The following is a 26379-nucleotide window of genomic DNA, read 5'->3' as shown; positions in this document are numbered from 1 at the left end:
TTTAATTAAGTCAATGTAGAAATAAATACATAAAAATCTGATTCAATTCAAACATTAAAAGCCAAGTTTGGTCAGATGTAAGCTCTTCTACAAGCAACAAGAAGAAAAGAATCTTACACATGTACACAAAAACATTAAGAAAATTGAAAGTCACCATTAGACTTTGGCTTTTTTTTTCTTCTAAGGGCTTAAAACACAAATGTGAAAATCTTAATATCGCCTTTTTTGCATCAAAGCAAAGAGAAAATAAAGTCTATTTACATGAGTCCCTTGTAATTTCCCAAAATCTTTGTAGCTTAAAGGTCTGGTCACACTAATTTTTAAAATGGCAACATTTTGCGGCTAAATGAATCCATCCTCATGAAATTTACTTGCATGGGCAAAGTATATCTGTGCAAAGTTTTTGTGTCAGTTTCAATTTTAGTGAAATTTACACTATAAATTTGCACTTTTGATTCATGAATAAGCCGTCTTGACAGTGCTAACCTCTGAAGGAACAGAAAGTCAGGGACTAAAATGGAAAAAGCTAGAACAGCTTATTAGCTGTTTTGCACCATCCACCTTTATTAACCCTCCTTTGTTGGAGAAAAACTGCTCCACAAAAGAGATGTTTGATGGTTGATGGTACTACACTGTATGAACTTAATCACCCATTAACTGACCTACTGAGCTTGCTTTCCGGTGTGACCAGGGCTTTACGTTGTTGGTTTGCTGACCTGTATTCACTCTCTCTTGAGGAATTTTTGTCCATCTGATTTTATAATACTGGCGGATTTTTGTATTGTTGCTCTCTTGGTTGAATTTCCCTTTCCCTAAAATATCTTTTTAACATGTGCAGTCTTCCAGAAGGCAAACATTTTCTGCAATAACAAAACAGTTGCAAGGTCAGTCATGTTTATAAGTTTGAAAAAAGTCTTCATTTACCCACAATTCAAGGCAAATTTGTTCTACTTAGCCTTACTACAGTATAGACTTATTTAGACGTCTATCTGAAGTCTATTAATTTGATCTGCACCATAGTTAAAGTCTGTCTCTGTGTAACTGGCCCCTGGAGCTGTTAGTGTTGCAATGTTTTGCCCAAGGACATGTCAGCAGCATGGATGCTCACCTAAATTGTGGTGTGAACTCTTGCCATCTCACTTAATGACAGTCTCAAAACTCTCAGCATTACTCTGCTGATTTGTATGTGACACACTCGTGCACTGGTCTCTCAACTGTGAATATTAGTTTCCTAGCTGAGTGACCCAGACTCAAAATTCTGTTATAGTACATATATCCAATCCCAAGTTTGTCTGATCCCACCATCCACAGCTGTCCAGTCACTCAGTGTAAGTGGGCCACAGACGATTTTCTTATATTCTTGTTGGTGTGCTGCCCTAAATTACGACTTTTTAATTTTTTATGAATGAAGAAGAGCCTCTTTATTTAGAAACCCCTGCTGATCTTCCAAATCCATTTTTTCACCTTCAGGTAGCCTTTTTTTTTTTGTAATTCTTCATTGTGACTTCAACTGCAAATGCTTTTGGGAAACCAGGCCTGCAGCAGTAGGCTTTGAATCTCCAAGTAAAGACGTACAAAGAGATAGGCAAGCACTCACTGCAATAGGAGAAAAATAAATCGCAAAGGTTTTTTAAAAAGAGGCATAAAACTAAATTATTAATGCACTTGCAGCATTAATCTCAAGAGATGTTTCTTCCACACAGAGTGGAATTAGGTACATTTTTTAAAATCAGTTTTTCAAATTCAAATGCATGTTGTATTACAGTGTTTTCATAGCCTAAGCTCAGTGCATTTCAAGCCTCCATGGTAAGAATATGAAGCGTTTAAATTTGTTCAGAATGTCTACATCAGTTCAATTAAAACCCTTCCTGGAATTGTAGCAATGAAGTGTGCTCTCGTACTTTAAGCAGTGATTGACATATATATGTCGGTATTCAAGACAAAGAGGAGTTCATGGTTTCCTTTTGAGGAGAGCGTCATGCAAACTGCAGCAGGATAATGAGAAAGAAGCAAAGCACCCACTCTCTCATCGACATAGTCTGAAAAGCAGTTTGTTTGTGATCAAGCAGTTTTTTAGGCCATGAAAAACAGGAAAGGGATTCTGTTGCAGCCTTGCATCCATTCAAAGTGCTTGAATAAGATAGCTGAGTATAGTTTGTTTTTGTTCTTCAAGCGCAGATATTTCTTTTTTATTTATTTTTTTGTCTAGGGCAGAGACTTTACAACAACCCCTTTCCTTTTAGTCCACCCACTCTCCAACCAGGCTCAAACTTCCTTCCTTACACAAACTCTGTTTCCAAAAAGAAATAAGAAAAAAGAGAGTGATTACGTTGAGGTGACAGCTCCTTTCACCACTGGTTCTCTGTTAAGGTACGTGGCCCAGTAGACGAGGTTGAAGGTTCCAAAGAGGACAGGGAACACTATCCGCGACATCTTGTCGATCTTGCTGACGCTGTTGTAGGTCTTCTTGGGGTCCACCATCTTGGTCTCAGAGGTTCGTAGCTGCACCGACGTTGTATTGGAGATTGTGGAGATGGACACGTCCTTGGTGAGGTTCGGGGTATAGTTCACACCCGCCGAGCAAACGTTGTTGGGCTTTTTCGACAGCACCATGGGGTCTCGTTTCTACAGCGGGGCAGATTACATTGAGCAGTGAATTAGTTCAAGTCCTTTACAGATGCTATTTGCTCTGCCATTACCACTGTTTCTGGGCTGAGATAATCAGTGTGTTTCATTCTGTCTGGAATGATTAGTGATTTTACAGAGGTAAAACATTTCTGGGAAAACATCCTTGTAAAATGTGGGCTGCTGTGTAATTGAATTTCACAGGTAGCAGCATGACTCCCACTGGTGTTCTGGCACTTTTTTCATTTGTATTTATGATGATTGCAATATACAGGTATATGTTTATGTGCAGCTCCTAACAGATGCATGGCATCTTTGGTGAAGTTAAAGATCTGTATGATAATCAATACTGTGAAGTCGTATCAGTATCCATCCTCAGGATGAAATTTATCTGGAATCCAAAACACAACTTTCTTTTACATAGTTTTCAGTGTGAATCACACATTGAAAACTGGCTTTAACATATCTGCCATTTAGAAATACCACTTTAACATGGATACTAAAGAGGCTCCTTCAAGAAATAAAATAGACGTGAATGGAAATACACATATTTGTTCTTTTGTTAGACAAGAAGATTAATACCACTCTCACTGACTGCTTCCAGTCTTTAATAAGTATATTTGCCATTTTTATAATGTTTTTTTTTTTCATGATTTAGCCAATTTCACAATGCTGCTCATTGCCAGTTTTCGTTTGTCAAACTAACGTCTTAAATACAAGAAACTGCTAAATTCACATTACTCCTTTCAAGACATCTGTGCTTGCTTACATTCTACAGATGATTTTCTCAAACACACCACCAGAAACAAAAACAGTCCCCGCAGACAACTGCATCACCATGAAATGATAATGTAAGCACTGAAAAGTAAAGGTGATGAAATTATTATCTGTAAATGATGACCTATTTTAACCAAGTTCAACATCGTTTGAAAGGTAGAAAGCACAGTATCCTGTGGAAAATGGTTTGATGTTTTGTGCCTATTAAATATGTAACTTTGTGTCCACAAGTTGTACCTTAGGGTGCTGTGCTTCCAAAGCCTTCTTGCCATCCCAGGCCCAGCTCCTCTTGGTGAAGTAGTTCACTGTGGCAAACTCAATGAGGGCAGAAAAGACGAAAGCGTAGCAGACGGCAATGAACCAGTCCATGGCTGTAGCGTAGGCCACTTTAGGGAGCGAGTTCCTGGCACTGATGCTGAGGGTGGTCATGGTCAGCACAGTGGTCACCCCTGGGTGCAAACAAAGGCCACGGCAAGTTGAAATTGAGTTTTTACAAGCTGTCTGGAAACAAGCAACAGTCTGCCCTCACCCTACAAAAGTGGGCGCTTTAATAACTCTTCACCACCAGCTACTGCAGTGCTGCTGCTCAGTGGGCATATGTTATTATTCTCCCTGGTGTGAATGTGCATGACAGGAATATTACACAGATAAATAAAAAGTTTTTTTTAAAAAAGAGAGTAAATAAACAGCTTCACTCACCAAAGACAGTCCTCGCAGGAACTGATTCTCTGTTTAGCCAAAATGACACCTGGGACAGGATTACAGTCATGAAACAGGGCATATATGTCTGGATGACAAAATATCCAATCTTCCTCTTCAGGTAAAAGTGGGCCATCATCACTGTATATTGTCCTGAGGGGAGACAAGGAAATAAAAAGGATATAATGTTAGACAGAGACAATAAACAAGGTATATTTCCTAATGATGGTGATATCTGCTTTAAACCGAACCACACTAGGGTAAATATTGTTTGTACATAGAGTGATTATTGATGTATGATTTGACCTCCTTATAGCACAAAAGATATCAGGTTTACCACACAGCACAACAAAATCATTACAGGCTTACTTTTTATGACCGAAAACTTATCAGACAGTCTAATTGCCTGATGGTATTCAATCACTGAATAAAACAGGCACAAAAGTGCCCATAAACTCTTCTCACGCTTCTCCCCCAGCTAATGTACCTCTCCTCCTTCCTGCCATTTCAGTAATGGAATAATCAGAGGTGTTGGAAACGGCAGAATGGAAAGAAGCGGAGGTGGAACAGTTAAAAAATGAGGCCAGGATAAAGAGAACATTTCATATTCAGTTGAACGTAACGGCAAAATCCATTATTAAACTGAAAAACGAGCACGAAGCAGTATTAATTATTGCAAGAACATGACAATAGGTTATTATGCAGTTAATGTCTGGGTTTCAACAATGGGGCGACGGCAGTTGGAGGTAAATCCAGAGACAGAGAAAGTGTAGGGACAGAGAGATAGAAAGAGAGGGGACACAATATTCAGTTAAACAACTGAAGATTGCATTTGAGGCTTTAAAAAATCCTCTCGCCAGCAGCAGTTTGCAACTGCAGGCGCTGGTAAACTATGAAAAATCCAATGACTATATTCCACACACTAGAGCACATGTACACAAGCTCTCTCTCTCTCTCTCTCTCTCTCTCTCTCTCTCTCTCTCTCTCTCCTCTCTCTCTCTCTCACACACACACACACACACATACACACTCAGAGTAATACACGAGGCTTTCTCCAGGCAAAATCGGATTTCTGAACCTCCCTAATCCCTGGTTACAATCTGCATCCTGCCATCAGTGAGAGAAAGAGAGGGAGTAAAGGGAGGGGAGGGAGAAGGAGGGGTGAGGGTGGGGTGAGTGAGGCTTCCTGTCCTGGGATCCTCACAAGCTTTACGCCCCGCCTACTCCACCCCTGCCAATCCAGGCGCCGACACGCACACATAGACACACTGGAACACACATGAAGCATGATTTCTGACTGCTGACAAGCCACCACACATACACACACACACACACACCTCAGCACACACTCTAAGCCACAGAGAGGGACACTCCTGTCACTGCTGCTAATCACTGGTGGGATGGAGGGGGGGTAACCGTGTGGACATTTTCTTTCATTTCCTTTTTACGTTGTTTTTCTGTTGTTTGGCAGCTGTTTGTGGAATAATGATCAGAGATTCTTGATGGGACAGGCTGGCACGCAAAGGGAAGAAGAAAATGCATTGTTGGCATCAACTGACAGCAGCCTGAAAGTGAGGTAAATTTGTTTATTTTGCAGGCGCTCCCCGCTGAGATCCAACACCACAAGACCTGCCACTGCCATGCCTCGATCAGGAGATCCCCAGCACCACTAGTTCTCACTGCGACCCCATCACCTGGGCCCTCTGACGCCCTCATGACTCCAGGCCGTCTGGCTCACAGCTACCCTGTTGACTTCTACCGCTGTCGGAAACATCCGGACACATCCGAGCGCTGCCATCCTGGGACACCCCAGGGTCACCTTTGCCCTTGATGCATGGATCCCGACAGGACTGGGGGCAGAGGAATGAGGAGGAACATGTTCCCCTGGTGGATCTTACTGCTTTTCTCCCAAGGATTTGTATTTCGCGACGTCCGAGGGGAACTTCCATTTATATCAGGGAATAATGCCGCCATGCTGGTCAACTGGTGAGTACAAAAAAAAGATAGTTTTTGCCTTTTGACTGTCTCTTATTGACTTCAGAAAGTCCACGAGTGATTATCCTCTGGAAGTGACTTATCTCTGGTGATTTGCAAAGATGATTTTAAAAAACTATATTCCAAGGCATACCATTGTTTACAAGTCGTACAAGTCAAAGAGTGGATAGAACTGTGCACCTTATCTACTTTTAGAGTCAGGGAGTTATTTTAGGAAAGATCCTGCTGTCTGAGACAGAAGTCATGTCCTTAAAGATGCCAAGAAAAACGTGTGGACTAATCTCCTCCTCCATGTCTTCAAATGGGAGTATTTCGAAGATTATATCACAACATCATAACTATCTCATTTAATGCGCTATGGAACTCCATACATGAGGTTTCAAGATGTATGTTCGTTATCAACCAGTATCTATACAAATTTGATCCAAGGAAGAGGCATGGATGTCCACTGTTTCTGTTGAGGCCATGCATCCAGAGCTAGGAGACTAGTTGTTACTGCTAAGAGTAACAACACAAGAAAGGCCAGACAATCATTAATTAACTGCTGTTTTGAATTTCAGGTTTTACAAGTGCTTCATTACTTTGTCTAGACCCAATAAAACGGTGGTTGACTGTCAGACTTCTTTTAATCAGGCAGGAAAACAAGAGTTGCCTCCAGGTGACAGCTCGCCTCCGTCTCACCTTTTATCAGAGCAAAGATAAATCTCCCGGCCTTCACTCCAAATGCACCTATTTTGGTTGCATTTATTGTCCTGAATATATAACATTATTTTTGGAAAGCCCAGCCATGGTCGATGTCTAGGATACACGTTACATTATTAAAATGAGAGAGCAAGAATCTCCTCAGGCTTGTATATACACAATATAATTTATCATATATAGTCATGTTGCAGGGATGTGTAACCAAGACAGCTGCCAGAAGTTGCTGCTAAAGTTGTAAAAATTACTTCTACAGCTAGACACAAAAAGATAAAAGTGGAATCTATTTTCACATCTGTTATTACACCTCCAGTAACTCCTGTCGTCTGCATCCAAGATGATTTTTTAATATGTAAGACTAAGATCAAAACACATAGCGCTGTTCTGGCACATCTGAAAGTGTCATATTTGGTGTGTGAAAGTCATTAGCAAGAAAGTCAAAGACACACAGGAAGTAAATTAACCTACTGGACTGAATGTGACTCCTGAGCTCAGACTCATCAGCCATCTCCACCAATGATTTGATGACAGTTTCCAGACAGAAGCTTTGAGCTGCATGAATGATGATTTTCTGCCTTTAGTCCTTTGGCTAAATGGAATTCTTAGATATCGTTTAACATTTTGTTGTAATAGTGAGAACACCAGGATGGCAGTTTGATAAGTTAGGGCAAACAAGGTAATGTTAAGTAAACTGTCAGACACAGGCCTATTAATACATAGAACATGACCTTGAATTGATTAAATGTTGAAATAAATCACAGATAATGATTTATTTCTGGACAGAAATACAAAATAGTATTCAAGATAAAATATTATTTATGCCTCGTCTTTGCCTGATCACCCATATGCACAGGAAGTAGTAGTTGGTGTCATTAAACAATATCAAAGGAGGCCAGATATGGCAGAGTGATGTGGCCTTAGTATTTAATTAATTGAACAAAATGCAGAATACTATGCCTAAATATAATGTTTTCAATGGTACTGGGCAAGAAAGACAAGAAAGATGCTGATTACAAAGAAAAATGAAGGGAAAACATTCCGTTTTAAAAGGTACCTTGTGCAGTTTTCAGTCACTACTAGTGCTAAGTAGCATTGTTTTCACAAGCAGGTGTTTGTCCGTGTTTTGTTTTGATTGTGCACAAAAATTCATGTGCACCAGTTTCAGTGATCAGCTATTTCACTAATTGGTAACGATAATACACAAAGAAGCAGAGCAAAGGGCCAACAAAGGCAGGGAAGAAAAGGACTGCTAGCTAGCAAACATTGATGTCAACAATGCATGACGGGGAAGCACGCAAGTTGTCAGGATACACACTGCGCATTTTAGTGGGTAAACATAACTGTTTTTGTTTACAATAAAACCTTCCGCTTTAATTTTCAGTATAGTCTTAACAAGATTCATGCAAAACCTGTCAACAAGCCACCTGATCAACCACCCAGCCAGTGAACCAGCAATTCTGCCTCCAAGCCAGGCAGCCAACCAACGAACCCTTTAACCCTCCACCTAAACCACTAAGTCAAGGCAAGGTTTCTGTTGTGGTGCGTGAATAAAAAACAGGGGAAATCCACACTTTTAATAATGATTCTACTAGAAACTGGAGGGAAGTGTAATACAGTTCCGTTTTACATAAGAGTATTAAGCAGATGCCTTTCAACGCCCCCACCCCACCCACCCCACCCACGTGTCAGAGCAAGGCTGTCCAATTCCAACACACAAACAGACACACACATTTCTTCTATCTTTGTGAGGACCCAAATTAAAATTTCAGTGAAACAAATTTCAAATTTTTAAACTTTAGTTTTCAATTAGGACTCTATCGTATCCTGTGAAATGAATGTCTTACTTTAATACCAGCCTTAAACCTATCTCACAGCCCAGAAATAACCCTGATTTAACCAGGTCATTGTGCATACCATAAAAAAGCCCTCGCTTTGTAGGATTTTTACCATCATTATGAGGACAGCTGTACTCACGTAGATAAATGTATAAGAGTACATACCCACAAACACACAGATACACTCAGAGACCGCCAACCAACCAATCCCTCTCTGATCTGTGATGTCATCTTCTTATGCAAAAGCTGATGGGTGGTTGGATGGGGGAGGATTAACCCTAGGTCTCAGGTCTCTCTAGCTCTATGTGTGTGTGTTTGTGTATGTGCGCGCGCGCATGAGCTCATGCAGGGATAAGTGTTGTTTGACAGGGCTGTCCGGGCCTGTAGACAGCTGGTTGTGTGAGGGATAGGCTACTCTCCTCCACTAGCCCTCACTCATTGACTCTGATCTCCTGATAATGTTTCCCACATTTACTCTCGGCCTCGCACGCCCATCTCTCCTCACAGCGTTTATCTTTTCTAATCTAGAATTACTTACATCCCGTTATTTGGTATTACACTTATCATGCATCACATAAAGTAAGAAATTAATCATGAAAGAGGTACACAAGAAAAGTGAAGAAGGTTAAGTAAAATAAGGATAACTGTCAGTGCACCAGGCATACTTTTGACAGGGTCTGGATCTTTCTGCTTGAGGTTCCTTCAGTTAATTAAAAAATGAGAGGTTGTAAAAGCAACAAATAGGGCCCTGTTGTGCAGCAGCTGAGTCAGCCTTTTTTAAATTAACAGGAATCTGTTGTGACTCTGTCTTTGCCTTGTAAACCTGTTACTTGCTGGGAGGAACCTATTGTCAGTGAGATGGCTGTGGGATGATACAGTAAAAGTGATTTGATGAGTGAGTCGGTGAAGTCAATCAAACACAGTGAAAATCAGTGCAGTGTTGTGTATAAGAATATTTAAAAATGCAAAGTGATCCTAGAATTATATCTTAATGTTTTATATACAGAATGTGAATCATATTATATTTAAAAAGGTTAGAAGATAAGACTTTATTCTATATATTTTCTAATATATAGAATATATATTGAATTACTTTTCTACACCTCTACCTTGTCTCTTTCTTAGATTTCAAAATAAAATAACTTGAAAGCTAATAATGCTTGGATCAGACAATACTGACTGACCCACTTCATTAAATGAATCCATATGAGCTTGATGCTTGTATTCACAGTCCATACTGTCCTCCCCTATACCTGCCTTCACAGTGTGTATCGTTTAGTCTTTTACATGGGTATATTTCTACTATGTATGCTGCAGTTTATGTCATACAGTAGCTGTATGTTGGAATTATAATTCTGTCACTGGTACTTGTTACATATTCTTCATTTTTCTTGTATCATCTTGCATCTCTTGCTTTTGAAATGATCAAAAGATTTCCACCTGATGTACTTTACTACTACTACTACCACAACCACAGCATCTACATTACTATTACTACAATTTCAACACCACTATTACAATTGGATTTTCACTTCCTCTCTTTAAATTAGTTGTAGACCTGCATTTCTCTTTTCTTTTTTTATACATTCAAGCGGGTTCTTTACCTGTGTATATACACACATACACTCAGAAACGCACTCACCTCTGCTTGTGTGTATGTTCTCCGTGCCAGCAGTTTGCCCAATAAGGTGGTACTGGTTGAGCCTGGAGCCGTCCTCTGCCACCACCACAGACTTAGCAGCTCCCTGAGTCCAAGTGTAGACCACCTCTGATACTGGATAGGCATCTGAGAGAGGGGGGGGGTTGACTGAAATTAATTTGTGAATTTAGAATTCAGCATGTTTATTTTTTACATAAGAACATCCCAAAAACAGTTTTGTTTTTACCACAGTAGGTTAGTAACATATTATAAAGGCAGTCAATCATAGTATGTGTAGCTGCCCATGTGCTAGAGTGTGTATTTGAGTGAATGCTGATGCTGAGTCTTTCTAGCACTTTTTGATGAGACCGCAGGCTCGAGGCCAAAAACAGATTTTTGCTTTGCGTGCCTGTTTGTGTGTGTGTGGGTGAATATTTGAGTGTATGTTTGTTTAAACCACACTTCTGGGTCAGAGGTGAGCTCCACTGTCAGCAGCAAACCAGACTGAGTCAGATTAACCATAATGTGTTGCATCACACTTGAGATGAAAATCTCAACACAAACTCTGAGGCTGCTATTTCATTTATTCATGTTGTATCCTGTGCAAGCGCTGGACATCGATCTATCTGCTCTCTTGTGAGGACTGAAATATAGAGAGATGAAAATTGTAACACGCATAAGGAGAAAATCTCTCTGGATTTTTTAAATCTTGAATAGTGTGTTTGTTGTCTGTATCTGTGACATGCAATCCAAGTGCACTATTTAGGAAAAAAGATGATAATTTATGTCATTTATTCACTGTTGATTGGGATTATTGTCACCTGTTTCCAAAGCATCCTCGTATCAAGGTGTTTTGACATATTTACAAGTAAAGTTAGCTCAAACTTTAAGGATGAGAACAAGGAGGAAGCAGGCACTGAAAAGCTATTTGTGATCATGTCAACTTACATTAGATTTGGAAAAATACTGATGAAGATCTTTAAAAACCATATTAGGATTTGAAAAACAGACAGGCTGCGGGGAAAATGGGAAAAGAAATTAACTGAGAGGAAAAATAATGAGAGAGGAGGGCTGCGTCAGCCCACTTCTGGTAGATGCGCAATTTCATTTGATATTTTTTAATTTGGATATTCTCTAAAGGCTACAGTTTAATTCTGTGGATATAAAGTAGCTGTAATTTCTTCTGCACTGACAAGCGCTACTTTTAGGAGTTTAAGAGAAAAACACTTCAGTGTACGCACAGTGACATTTGCACAGCCAAGTGTTGTTTCCTCAGCTGGAAATTTTTGGAGGTGTGAAGTAGATGTTTATGTGCATTAAATATCTAAACAGAACACGGGAGAAGCCAAAAATGCTTTGAAATATTTTGACTTCTTATTTCGCTGACTGTTACAAACACTGATTAAACCCCTGGCTTGGCCTTGTGTAACAGGGATGGCATTGTTTATTTCTGGCCAGCAGATAACATCTTAACTTGAGTATTTCCATTCTGAGTGCTCACTTGGCAGCTGAACACTGGTGTACAATATACATGGTGTTTAAATTTGGGCACTATCAGGCCAAAGGCCAGGACCTTAATTGGAGGGTAGTTAGATTGGAATAAGGGATTATTGGTGAATTTCATTATGCAGAGGAAGAGCTAAAGACTTTGGCAGGCGAGACGGTGTACCTGTGCCAACTTTTCAACAGTTCACACTTAATGCTTTGCTGCTTCCGCCTTGTGTATGAGGCCAAGGGAGCTGCAACTCAGTCAAACTCATCACTTACTATAAAGTAGGTCTTTGCACTTTGAGTGAAGCTGTCTGGAATTTTAAAAGATGGAGATCCAAGATAGCGTTACATTCCTTAAACACACCAGTTAGTCCTAATTATACAAGCTTTTTCTGATGTAACATTGATAGTGGAATATACTGTTTGAAAATTTGCAGATGGCAGACAAATTCACAATATCTGTACACAAAGGATTCAACAAGAATTTGGTTCATCTTTTGGTTTTAAAGCAGCTTCAGTCCTCCCTTTGATCCCCTGAGCTGATGTTAGACTGTTATTAAAGAGAAAATGTCCTTATCCTGAAGGTTCACTGATGTTCAGATCTGGTGAATGGGGTTGCAGAAGTAATTCAGACATTCAGATCTTACAATATGAAAGGCTGCAAGAAGAGGAGCAATCAGTGAGTGATTCACTACATATGTTCAGTGGGATCATTGTGGGTTGAAGGCAGTCAGGCAGAGACATGACTCATTAGACCATAGTTTATTGTTTTCCTACTGCTCAGGGGACCAGGTTTTGCGTACCTCACACCATCATCTGCATTTTTATGCGCTGATTCGGGGAAACAAACTGTTTCTAGTCACCCGCCTCGCCATGAACACCAGCTTTTTTTCACAGAGCTGTCGATTATGGTAATCATCATCATATGGTAATTTCTGAGGGAGTAGTTTTCTTTAGCAACTGTTCCTCTGTCTGTATGAGTTTGTTTCAACCTGTGGTCTTTTACTGATGCAAATTTTATGTGATTGTCACAGTTGTCACTGTTTGAATGTTCATCAGAGTTTTACTGTTTTGTGTCTGATGCACCAACAACTCTGACTCTCACTGCTGAGCCTCTGAAAATTTGTTAGTCACTGCACGTCGTGGTTCAACTTAGCTCAGCTAGTTTCTAATGTTTCTAACTCCCAAAGATGTGTGGTAAAATAAGAAAGTGCAGCACTTTTAGCTACCATTTGGTTTGTCTAAGAAAAGGGATTGCATCTTAAATTAAATGTTACATACCACTGGGCTCAACATTAACTGAATACTATAGAGTATTACTCTAACTCCTCAGTTTATATTTTAGAACTGTATGGCTGAGGACCAGCAGCTAAATAAAGACACAGGTACTGTGGGCCAGAATAAGGGATTAGTTGCCCTTTACCTAGGCCAACTTTAGAGTGGACTCTCCTGCTTTAATTGCACAATAAATCACTATTCTGTCACCACTGGGTGGATATAAGGAGCTACAGAAGATGGTGTATTAATGTATACTTCATTTTGACCTTCATAAATGTGGCTTGGGACTGCGCTTATTCTGTACAACATGCTCTTTCAATCAAATGACTAGTATTGGTTTAAAATTTCAGCAACTCATTCTGCCCTATAAAGCCAAAAATGCTCATATTTTATTTATATTATATTTTGGAGTCATAGCTGTGTCTATAATTGAAAAATATCTATGAAACAAAATCTTGGTAAGTTTATTTTTATTATTATTATAACTGCCATTACAGCATGGGCTCTAATGGAGCTGGTATTAGTTTGGTGTGGTTAAGCTACCTTTAAATCACAAACTTAAATCTCTAAAATAATGAATTGATTTTTCTATAATTCAAATATGTATATAATAATGGCAAGACAGACACCTGGCAGAACAGAGATATATTTAATTGCACACCATGGACCGTAAATAATAATGATAAAGTTTACTTAGCAGGTGGAGACTAGGTGGCTTTTTTTTCTTGGGGAATAGATTTTGTCCATTTTTCATTACATTGCATCTTTTGTATCCTTTCCATGATAGTGGACGTCCAGCACTGTGAAATAGGTTTAGCATGTGTTAGCGTTGAGGCCCCCTGAGGTCAAAAACTAAATCAGGAGGTGGTCAGGTCAGACAAAGAGGTCAGAGCTGCAGGAAAAAACAAGGGAAGCAAAAATGTTCTACATATTAGGACACTCCACCTTGTAAAAAAAAGAGGACTGCCATCAATACATTATTCCTACTATGTGTCGATGCAGTGTCGCCATCAACACATTATTCCTATTATACACTTACACCATTCACCTGCAGGGCATTTCACTGCAGCGATGAGGTTAGAGTTTGCCATAGGAAGGCCCAGCAGCTCCTTACACCATAATTGGATTGCAGTCAAAAGTGCTTCTCTTACATGGTGAGTGTGGGTGGACCACGACTCGCAGAAATCTGGGGATAAGAGCCTCATCCCTTTAGCCCAAGAGGCTCCAAGGTGTGGCATTTGGCCAGATCTGTCTTTAAATACACCCAGGGCCACTCAAGTTTCTATACATGTCCTCATTGATAGGACACACAGACAAGCTCTCCTGTTAAGAAGGCATTGGGGAAAACCCTTCCGATCATTGGCCTAATTATGTCTTAGGGAACATGCAGTAATCTTCTCTTCTTTCCTCTCTATCTCTTCCTAAGTTTTTAATACTTGTTGCGAGGGAGGACCATAAAGTAAAGCATACTATAACATGCTACTGTTATTTAGGATCACAGTCTGGATACAGTTTAGGTCTTGCTTGAGAAGAATCCTCTAGCCATCTTCCTTTTACTGCCAGTGACTGTACATGTGTCAACTTATATGTTATTTCCTGGAACAGTTTTTGTGATTAAAAACAAGTTAAAGTGAGACTGTGTAACTTTTGAGAGAAGAAATAACACATTTCCCTCTTACAAAGAAAAACTGGTGATGACAGTGGTCGCTGTTCAGTAAAAGCTGCACAGTCTCGACAATCATGAATTTGATGTAGCAGACTCAGCAGTCCCAGATAATGGCTGCCACAGAGGAAATGCATTAATTACCCAACATTGATAAAATATAAGCTGTTATTGTTCTCTAAATCTAGATTAAATTTTTCTATGACATTGGAGTGAAAACAACTACAGGCTGGGATTAGTATATAGTAAAGAAGCAAAATAAATACAGAAATAGACATGATTTTACTCACAGCTGCCAAACTTGAGAGGGCAGGCGTGTGCGTCCATGGGGAAATCCTCCAGCTGCATGGGGCATTCTGCTGATATGGTCAGTCTAAGACAAAATATACAATAATATCCATTAACCTTTCAACAGTTATTTGCTTTTAGATGTAGTAATTAACACATTGCGAGATGAGCAACATGGGAATGTGCAATTTATGTTAGTATCTTATTTTGAATTTAGTTTCTTTTCACCTTCTATTTAACCTTTAAGCATTTAAATGAGCATATACTGTAGACCTCTTATTCAGGGTATCGTACAATTACAGGGACAGCTACAATTGCTGGTTCACTAAAATTACAGGGTAGAAAAAACAATTAGGACTATTAAAGAACTATTAAAGCTCCTCTAAAAGGATATAATGCAGAAAAAAAAGACATAATGGAGGTCATTTATAAAATACCTACATACATTAACATACAAAAAACATGCATTAGAGTTCAGATTATTACTTTGCTTTCGTCGACTGATTTAGAATTACAAGGAAACTGTGTTATTCATATTGGTACCACTTCAGGATATTCTGTAGTTTATGACATTGTTGGCTTTCTAGATCAGTTGTAAGCCATTAATAAGAACATTTTTTTGGTTGCCAGGTTGTGGAAAATTCTCCTCTAGCTTCACACTTGTTTTTTAACCCCTTTAGAGCCCTCCAGTGTACTGCTGACCTTATCCTCTGGAAAAGGGCTGCAGGACATGTGGACCAAAATCTATTTATTAACAGATTATTAACATTTACAGCTGCAGACTTAACTATTTTTATATAGTTTGATGAGCTGTTGATATGTGTAAAACTTAATGTAGTCCAACTGTAGAAAGAACAATGCTTCATGGCTGAAGCATTTGTAAAAGATTTATTAACCACTGATTACAACTTATAATCCCCTTGTACTGTATATAGCACCATATCAGAAAGTGCTACCATGATATTTTCCTCTCATTACAGTAAAACCGTGGTACAGTTTCATGCATAACACCTGCAAGTGCTGCATTTCTCTCCATCAGCAACACTAGCATTACAGTGGCAATACTGCCACCTGGTGGTCACAGAGTTACTGTGTTCATCATTTCATTTTTCCAAATGAGCCTTGGAACATGTCCCTTTTCTTTTTGTTCTTCCCAGTCATAATCTTAAACCTTTATCTTCTAATGAACCTTATTTGCATTCCATTACTCATTCACAATCATTTAAGACATGGTGTTATCATTTTAGTCCCCATGTTGCTGCCTCTCAGTGCCCTAAAAGAACCACAGCATTAACTCAAGCATACACAGATCACAATCATTCTTTTTTTTTTTAGCTATCTGCCCTAGATTGAATCAGATCCCTCTGGGTATTCTTGCTCCTTGCATGATGATAAATAGTAGTAGCAGTGATATGATGATGTGTATTCACTGAACTTAATGGACTGCATTAAGGAAAATTAAGTGGTGTGGAAACCAGTGCACCAAAACATACATTCATTGCATTAAAGCTTCTCCTGCATGGGGTTTGGATCTTTGTTTTAACCACCCAGGCATATGAGCAACCTCAGCATTAGTTACAGAATAAGGTAAATGATTTTTCTCATTGTAATCTTAATGACAACTGTGTTGTCAAGATGGGGCAAAATCCACTTGGGACATGTTTTTTATGCTCTAAAACCTCCTGCACGTAAAGTATGTATCTACAGCAGGAGGGTTCCCAATTATATCATAACAAACGTCGAAGCATAATAAAATGGGATAAGACCCTATAGGGATGACTGTTTTGGGGCTCAGCTTGCTTTCCACATCAGCGCAGGATTATCCAATTGCATTATTGTGTTGAAAACAGCTGAAGGACTTTGTATGGAGGACAGGAAAGAGTGTCTGTTGGATAAATAAATGAGAACATGGCTGTTGGCTGTTATACCATGTTCTAATTATTCATGTGGCCTTGCCCCATTAGGAGGAATGCCTGCAAAGATAGCTGCTGTTTTAGGCCAGAAACCTAAATCAGTCTCTTTGGAGTTAGAATCTGTGTATCCTATTGCAGTTCTAATTTAAATTTTGGGGTGAACTAGCAGATTAGAATAATTCCCATGATTCTGTTAGTCTACTGAGTGGAAAACAGTACATCACAGTGGTGAAAGCCGAGAAACAGTCCGGCATACAGGCCGCCACACCTATGGGAAATCTAAAGTTTTCAATTCGCCTGACCTTGCAGAAAAGTCAAAAACTTGGACGACACAACGAAACAGAAAGGGCTGAGTCTTGAGTCCAGGAGCTTTGTGCTGTATTAACCACTGAGCCACCATGCTGCACCATCTGTCTTTTCACCCTAACAAGCACCGTTCTTCTGAAATCGCCCAACTTGTATTACATACAGTCAGTTTCATGGGAGTTGGGGTTATCCGCTGCACAAAATGAGGTTAAATAAGGAGCAGTTGTGATACAGCGTTTCTGCAGTGTTCAACAAATTAAATCTAAGACTTTTAAACACAGAATGTAATTCACAGAAGATTATTGATGCTTATATCACATTTTTGTCAGTACTGTATGTAATAATAATTCCAAGTAATGTAATGAATCAATTAGTAGTGACCCATGTATGGATTATTGAACAGGGGGGGCCAGGGGGCAGAAAACTGATAGAAAGATTAAACAATGAAAAAATAAATTATTAATTTGTTAATTCAAATGAAGATACCAAATAACTGCTGCACAGTGAAATGACTTCACTGTGACTTTATTAGGAGCAAATGATGCATTTTGCCTGTAGCTTCTTTGCCTTTAGGTTCACTCAGCGAAATGACATGAGCAGTCACATGGGTCACGTGACAGTATTTCAACATTTTTTGAAAGAATAAGATAATATTATTATTACCACCTAATCGTTAATGCTGGCTGTGCCTGAGGAGTTCTGTTTAAGTCTTTGCCTAAAATCAACACTCATTCATTGTGAGTTGATGAGCTTCCTAACAATTGAAGTCAATCAAAGATTATAACTAACATTACTTTTAATGCCAAATAGTAAAAAATATTCAAGACCTTTGTAAATGAAATCATTCTGAGAGAACAGAATTCAATGTCTTTTCAAGATTTCAGATTTCCTGTAGTAATTCATAGCATGATAGCATGTTCCAGCGTCTAGATAGCAGCTCATCAGTCTAGAGGCGACACTAGGAACATGAATGAGAGTGGCAACCCAACTGTGCCTAATGATAATGGAGTGTAATGCACTCACTATGTGGTAATGTAGAGGTTTCAAGCAGCTGATAAAGCTGTATATATTGCAGCCTATCTGGTATCTGGCTATAATGGGCCGCCATCAAGCCTGTATGCATTAAGATTGCAGAGTGTTGTGAAAAGAGGCATTTTATGAATTATCCATGGAGACAAATGCATAGAAATTTGCTCTATAAAAGCAACTGCTGCTCAGCAGAGTAATGGTTTTCAAATGTGCCAGCACCACAGCCACATTTAGTGAGGGGAGGGAAGAGAGGGGAGCTTTCACTGGAACCCATACATGATGTAAGGGAGTATGTAGGTGTGTGATCGTGGATGTAATATCTGTAATGTGCACTCAGATGGCAGTGTCTGTTTACTACATGTTTTAAGTATGTGTTCGAAGGGATTGTATGAACACATTGAGAGTGTAAGTGTACATTGTTTGTGTAGATCCCATGGGCATGTGAACATATGGTGCTCTAAGTCCATACACTACACAGTACATGGGTGCTGTAAGCTAGGAGAAAATGTGTATGTGTTTCTACTCTTCTGTGCGTGTGCAAACCCGCTGGTTTATTTGTGCAGTAGCAGCAGTGGAATGTAACTAAGTACATTTATTCAAGTACTGTACTTAAGAGCAAATCTGAGGTACTATTTTATGCCACTTTGTACTTCTACCCCACTACAATTCAGAGGGAGATATTGTGACTCTGCTACAGTTATCTGACAGCTATAGTTTACTTGTCAGATTAAGATTTTACATACAAAACATATGATGATCTTCCATCTTGTTATATAGCTACAGATTAATCTACATAATAATATAGAAAATCATTAAAATTAGCTCCAGCTTCACAAACTATAAATATGTTATTTAATGCATGAATAATGTCATAATATTCCAACAGTGTACTCTGGAATTTCTGTAGTTGCCAATTAACTGTTTTATCAGTTAAATGTTTATTGTATGATTTTGAACTACTGAAACATTTCAGTTGTATTTGGGGTCTCTGGTGTAAAACTGTGTATGGTGACAGAACTTTCAACATAGTCTGATATTGGAGGGTTATGACAGTTTGTTCGTTCTAAGTTGGAGTTAGACCTCTGTGGGGTCAAACATGAGTAATGTCACTGATTAGAGCAACATACTGTTCATTCATTGACATTAAATATTTACTTATTTGGTGTAATACCAAAGCTTTATGATCATTCTGTATTTTGTTAACTTTGTCAAGCCCAGCTGTGGCAACAAGAAAGGTTACCACTTATATGCTGGATTTTAAGAAAAGAAAGGCAACATTGTTTGATTAAGTGATGCAGAAGTACAGCAAAGGCCAACACAAGTGTAAATAACATCACTAGGAACAGGCAGATAGAACACAATTGTCACAAGTGCATGTATTTGCCTTTTTCCCATGAAAATCAAGTGTGAATGGTATGAAAAGTATGAAGAATAACTGGCATGTAGTGCAAATGGGCATAAAGAGAATCCACTGTTGTTGAGTTAGCTGTAACCTGCAAGTACCCAGATGGCCTATGTGTGTGTGTGTATGTGTGTCAATGTGTGTTTATGTAGCAAATAACATCAGCGCTGCCTGTGGTTAAGCTCTGCTGGTAATGACAAGCACAGTACTGTAACAATCAGACGATTAAAAGCAACCTACTGCTGCTTCATTTCAACTGTGGCAGGGAATCTGGAGCTGTTTTTAGATTGTGGACACAAGCTCCTATACACACGCACACACTCACACACTCATATATACATCTTTGCATTCAGATATGAATACACGTATGCATAGATTTCCATAAAATTACACATATGGAAGGAACACACACACACGTTGACGCAATCCCTCACTCGTTAAGCCTTGAGGTCAAAGTTCAGCGTCACTACAACTGATTAACATGCTTGACACCCGCGGTGTGTGTGCATTCATGTGTGCGTTTTGAGTGTGCGACAAAGAGGTGACTATAAATACGCACTTCTTTGGATATGTATATATGTCAGGATGGATAATCTGCCCTCCATCCAGCATTATTCTCCCTGTGGGTGGGACTGGTATCAGATAGAGTGCTCTCATCCGTGATACTGTCACTCTTAAGTCCTGCAGCTACAGTAACTCCTGAGGATAAGCACAGAATTATTCTAATTCTCTGGTCCAAAGGTCAGAGTGAGTCCTGGTGCTTACACTCACGTTCAACTAAAAGGGCTCATCCTCAATTTTTAAGCAGAGAATGTTCAGTGCTTTTGTTTAAATACTGGTGGTTTAGTTTATGGAGAACGCCATCTGGAGTTCATTCTTGGCCTATTTCTTTTCTTTATTTACCGCAACATCACTGCCAAAAACTACAGTTCACAATGAGGCTGCTTTTCATAATGGATGATCTCCCTCTGCAGTGTTTCTCAAAATTGTACATTTAAAAAGACACATCACTCTGTTATTTATATTTGAAAATATCTCAACGTGTCAGAAAGCAATCAACAATCATAAAGTATTAGAAGAAACTGGAGGAATACAAGAATTTAAAGAAGCACTACTTACTGTAAAATGGACTTTTCTAGGATAAAGCAAGTACCCCTGATTGGCCACTAGGTGTCACTGTTCTCCTGCAGTCTGACTCACATACTGAGGGTTTTCTATCACTGTATTTTTCAAAGCTGTGTTGGCCTTGCTGCCTGATTTCTTCATTTTTCTGTTATGCTTTCATAAAAGTTGTAAGATACGTCAATGGGAGATGTCCTCAGTTCACTTAAGAATCAATTCTTGCATAGAATCACTGCACCTTCAACCCCAGTACTGAGCAAACAAGTGTACTTTCCAGAGACTACAAATTAATGACATCTCTAAATTGTCAAGTATCACCAACCTTGGACAATAAAAAGGTTTGTAATCAGGTTTCTTGTGAAGCAAATCTGCCATAGTTCATTATTCAGTGCAAGGGAGCACACCTGTGTCTGAGTTTGCCAGAGGACGAAGAACATCTGCGTTATGACTAACCTCATGGTGTAAAGCAAAGTGCCGTCATCCTTCAGCCTCAGCAGCTTGTTGGGCGTGGTCATGTTATGAGCGATAGACTTCTTGCCGTTAAGGAAAAAGGTGTCTGGCGTCCAGATGTTGCTGGCCAGCAGGTTGTTTAACGGCAGCATCTCCATGGGCCCTTTGAAGCACAGGCGCTCGTCCTTCCAGCTCTGACGGAAGAAGACGTCTATGGTGTACTCCTGAGACGAACGGCAAAAGACAGATTGAGGTTTTAGAAAATATGACCGACGACCTGTTGTGCAGTTGAGAGCTAACTTTTTGGGCCAAGAAGCCGTTTAATGTGATGCCAGTAAACTTTAAACTGCTCTCATGTTTACTACTCTGACTGGCTTGTGATCAGTTTATACCAAAAGATGTTGATGGAGAAGATTGGGTGTTTGCTCTTTTTTAAGAGATGACTGTCTATTTCACTCTTAAGCCTCAGAACATTACTTCCTGTGGTGTTTATTTACCCAAAATAAGAATTTAAAGTTATGTCAAGTCTCAGTTTCTGTTTTTTGACTCCAATGCGGCATAATTTTCTGTCCTAGCTTCATAAGATTGTCATACTTCTACACAAAATTGTTTCCTAATGGGGCTTTAAAGGCTTAGATAGAGTTACAGAGAGAATAAGTGCATTGAGAAAGAAAAGCTAATTTAACTTCTTTACAGTCGACTGCCAATCAGCACAAAATGGTCAAACAATGTGCTTACCACTACAGCAGTTTCGTCTTTATGCCTTCATAAGATCTTACAGATATGGTGATTAAACACTGCGGTGTAGAAATCCATCATAAACTTGCTGGTGTGTGAAATATCGACTCACACAAAAAACAAATGAACAAGAAACAAATACTATACTCCATCCCACAGAATAATAGTGCCGTTAGGAGACTGACATATGCGCTTTTATGGACTGCAGAACAATTCAAGTCTCTTGCCACATTTCATTAATCAATCATGCTCCTCTGTCAATACCTTTTTTTTCAAGTCAGTTATAGGAAAGTGGCAAGTTTGATCACTGCTGTTTCAAAGTGTGCCAGGGAAATGGCAGGGCGTAATAGAAGATTTAATGAAAGAGGAGAGTTAATGCATTTTGCTATCCAGGTGGAACCTTATAGTTCATAAGAAACTAATGAAGAGATGAATCATTTGGAACAAGTTGGAATGGCCCAGCCACATTGCATTAAATCGTAAAAGTTGAAGTCATCCACATTCATTTCATTTACAAGTAGCCAAAAAGAGCCAATCTTCAAAGACACAACTAGGACATGAATGTATTTCCAGGGAGTCTCATGAAATGTAAATATATGTTTTCAATCTAAAAATACCAACAATAGTCTGGATGGGCTTTGGAGACGTGTATGTGTGTGTTTGTCCAGCTTAGTCAATCTCCGTCTGTGTATCTATAATGTTTACAGCAGATGAACTCACCATCTCCGTGTCAGACACCGGGCCAAAGCTGGTGACAAAAATATTTGTCGTGATCTCAGTGACATTCTCTGTTGAAAGAGCACAGTTAAGAATGTATGAGGTGTGGGGAGGTCAAAGAAAAGCAATGAAAAGCATTATAATCTTTGTAAATTGTAACTGGAGCAATACAGGAAAGAAATTGGCTATTTTTATCTTAGATATTTTCTGCGAGTTTGTATCCTCTCCTCGTATTTGGGACATTCTTCCATATGTAAAATCGCTGTTAAAACTCTGTTAAAACAAATATGACACTATAAAGAAAATACTGGTTGCTCATAACTGTGACATAGAGAAACTGCCATTTAAAACCCAGACAAACCAGTGTTCTCTCAGTATTTGTCCATCTCTGTGAATTTCTTTCATGATGCATTTCCTCTGAAGATGATTTTTAAAAGGTAGCACCTTATTTCTGTCATTTGTACCAGCGAATCCAACAAAATCTCCTCCATGCATATAAATTTGGTCCTGGCGAGATGGGATTGGTCGTGCTGTGGAGAGCAGCTTGTTGAATGCCGAATGAAGGCCTGAATGTTTTTCTGGTATGTATTTATAGGCTCTCTTGTCAAGGGTAGCAACCGTTACCAGGATGTGAGAGCAGGCTTTTGCCATGACACATCAGGCATTCGGCATGAAAAGGCCTTGTTTCTACCTATTATGGGAGAAGTGCTGTATGTACATGGGAAACAAAGTGAAACGAGGACCAGTGTCATGAGAATGGAATAAAGGAAATCGGTGGCACAAAAGAAAGAAGTAGAGAAGGAGTCAGGGATGGCGAAAATGAAAAATGAAAAGCTTTCATTTCAATAGCCACTCAGAAGAAAAAAAAAATCCCTCTTTTTGAATGGCAGTTTGTCGGCTCTCAAGGTTATCTCCTGTTGCCAGGGTGAGGAGCGTGAATAAAACACCACAGCACACTGAATTCAGGCTGTGTTTGGAGATGGCTTGATTGATATACTCCCCTTCTTCCAATGGTGGCGTACAAGAAAAGATTGCACATGTTCGTTATCCTTCAGAAAGAAACACAGCATCTGACAACCATGTGTGCGTTCAACTTAGCTGAATATGAGCACGAATTCCACATCTGCTCGCAGAGTTTGGGTTAGCGGTCAAGGCTGGACTGTGGCATTATGATATTAGAATGTAAAATGACTCTCTTGTTTTTCTAATTGAAGGGCTCTGAATGTTGCATTTGCATCGCTAAAATGAGAAATGAGAAAAGGAAAAGTGTCCCCCAGCAAACCTCCGAGCCCCGGCCGGAGCCTGTTGTCGTAACCATCAAGGAGCCCGTCCAGGATCCTAGTGAAAACTGTGCTGTTGTCATTGGTGGCTGTCTCCTTCTGAGCCTCTGAGGAGGACAGGCAGAGGCTAGGAGATGAGAAGAGGGAGGAAGGAAATGAGGAGAAACAGCGTTTTTTTGGTGTTTGTTACACTGCACAACGTCAAACACAACACGGTTATTGTGATTAATTAGCTTGCCGCATTAAGGACAGGCTTGTTGTGATTAATTATTGAACATAAGTACTGCTCACAACTACCAGTAGAGATAATTAAGGCTTTGACATGTGATCCAAATACAAACAAATGAGCTCCCCTTCTAAAATATGTCATGAAGCAAGGCATTGTGTCGTGAGGATGAGCAGTCTTTGTGGAGGGAAATTACACTTAAGCAAGAACACTGTGTTCATGCACAAGAGGCACCAGAGGAGAGAGACATGCACAAAGGTTACAAGCTTGATATGAACATGTGATCTACTGTAAAAGCCATTGATCTAGTCAGATGAGAGTGGACTATTCTGGTGATTTACTGACAGCATTGGCAAGATCTTTTTCTTTTTTTTTTTTTTTAAGTGCAGGACAGCCACTTAAGCAGTGCTGTAGCAGAGTGCAGCTGGGATATATGATCAATCAACAGCAAGGAGGGCAGAGCTGGCAGGAATCCTCAGCACAAAAATATATGAATATCCAAGAGTTTCATTTACTAAATTGCAGATGAAATAGTCAAAAACTGTGACAGCACTGCTGACTGCAACTCAAAAAGAAACTTATGATTGAATGTTATTAAATAAAGGACAACTTTAAGACATTTTCCTCTTCATAATAAGTCTACCACTGCAAAGATATGTAGTTTAAGTAGCTTTACGTCGACAGATAAAAAGCATTCCTCTTGACATCCTGTCATGTTTTCAGCAACTGTTTAACATTATATGGTTACTTTACCTGTTTTGGCATCCACACAGGAGCAGGAGGGAAAGGAAGAGCCTCGCCATGACTGAAATCCTGTTCACTTTGTTGTTCAGAGCTGGGACACTGCATCCACATACAGAAAAAGACAAAAACAAAATAAGAGGAAATTTGCATCACAAAATGTCAAAAAGGAGATCTAACTTAAACAAAGAAACTCTTCACCCCGCTGCATACACAGGCAGACTATTACAGGAATCACTAAATCAAACAGTGGGACAGTCTCTGCTCAGTGAGGCTGCAATATGCAACTCCAAAACATCCAGAAACACCTACATCACAGTCTTTACCAGCATTATAAAGGCTGCTGTAAATCATAAATCATAAAGAAAAGAATAGAAATAAGGCAGTTGTTTCTGCAGTATGATCCCCATTGTTTAAAGCTTCTACTGCGTTTGAATCAAGCGCATTACAATTCATACCGGGCCAACCCCCCCCCCCCCCTTCCCTTTCTCCTTCCCCTATCTTCTCCTCCACCATCACCTTTCTCCACTCTCTCCATCACCAAAAACATGAAACTGATCCCCATCCCCATTCCTGTTTAGCCATGCTGTGTCTAATTATACAAAAGCCAGAGGGGGAAACGGGGGCTACCTGAATGCAGATCCATCACCACCAAGGTTTATTTTTGGCTCTTTTTTTTGCCACCCCCCCAAAAAACAGCGACCGGATGCTGGGGGTCTCCGTCGGCGGTGTTGAAGCTGAACGATCACGGGCTCAGTCACCTAATCCCGGTGCTTGTCGGTTGTCTCCCCTCTTTCTCTTTAGCTTCTCCACCACGGGCTGCTTCTGCTCTCTCTCTCTCTCTCTCTCTCTCTCTCTCGCTTTCTCGCTTTCTCTCTCAATCAGCGGTCCCCCATCAGGCGGTGTTGTAGTAGTCTGTCTGGTCTTCTCCTCCTATAGGCTACACCGCCTTCCTCCTTCAGCGTCTGCTGCACCGCGTCTCCTGCATCGCCTCCAGAGGTGTTGCAGCGGCAGCAGCAGCAGGAGCATCACACGGGCTGCCTCCTCGGTCTTGTCCGCCAGCCTGCGAGGACAGCGAATGCACTCCACATTTTTCCCCCCCCGGTCTCTTTTGTTATACCGCCTACTGCCGGTGCAAGAGAATGAAGTGCTGCAACGGAGGCTAATAATTTTATAATAGATGATCCCCATTGGTGGGTTGCGAGGAGGAGGCGCGCGGGCAGTGTAACTGGGGGGGTGGGGTGGGGGGGTGTCAGATGTGGACAAATTCAGGTGCAGGTTTTTAAAACGTATCACTGAATTAAACAGCAAAATGACCATTTATCGATAAGTGAGGCAAAGAAGTGGTTCCCAGCCTTTTTGTCAGCCCTGTTTGATGAACTCAAGCAACCCTTCACACCTGTCATATTCAAAATGTGTGTAGTTGAATTGGTTTTATACTGGGTGTTATTTAACATTGCAGCAAT

General features: G+C 39.9%; 1 protein-coding gene across 3 annotated transcripts; it reads right to left on the bottom strand.

Annotated features, from left to right (window-relative positions):
• On the bottom strand, positions 1-26041 carry LOC108891881 (gamma-aminobutyric acid receptor subunit alpha-5). Of its 3 annotated transcripts, XM_018689221.2 has the most exons (10): positions 25544-26041; positions 24926-25007; positions 23949-24073; positions 22670-22737; positions 21215-21435; positions 14992-15074; positions 10273-10416; positions 4102-4254; positions 3640-3851; positions 1-2625 (listed from the first exon to the last, which is right to left on the bottom strand). In XM_018689221.2, the coding sequence occupies exons 1-10, from the start codon at positions 25557-25559 to the stop codon at positions 2326-2328; spliced, it is 1404 nt and encodes a 467-aa protein (XP_018544737.1). In that variant the 5' UTR covers positions 25560-26041; the 3' UTR covers positions 1-2325. The 3 variants fall into 3 exon arrangements, with proteins under 3 accessions (XP_018544737.1, XP_050922000.1, XP_050922001.1); XM_051066043.1 differs by lacking the exons at positions 23949-24073; positions 24926-25007; positions 25544-26041 and adding an exon at positions 23028-23218; XM_051066044.1 differs by lacking the exons at positions 23949-24073; positions 24926-25007; positions 25544-26041 and adding an exon at positions 23111-23218.
• Positions 26042-26379: the final 338 nt, after the last annotated feature.

The sequence above is a fragment of the Lates calcarifer genome, linkage group LG7_2, assembly GCF_001640805.2.
Source record: "Lates calcarifer isolate ASB-BC8 linkage group LG7_2, TLL_Latcal_v3, whole genome shotgun sequence".
Taxonomy (NCBI): Eukaryota; Metazoa; Chordata; class Actinopteri; family Centropomidae; genus Lates; species Lates calcarifer.
The sequence above is the reverse complement of the archived record's forward strand: the minus strand, read 5'-3'. Positions and strand labels throughout refer to the sequence as shown.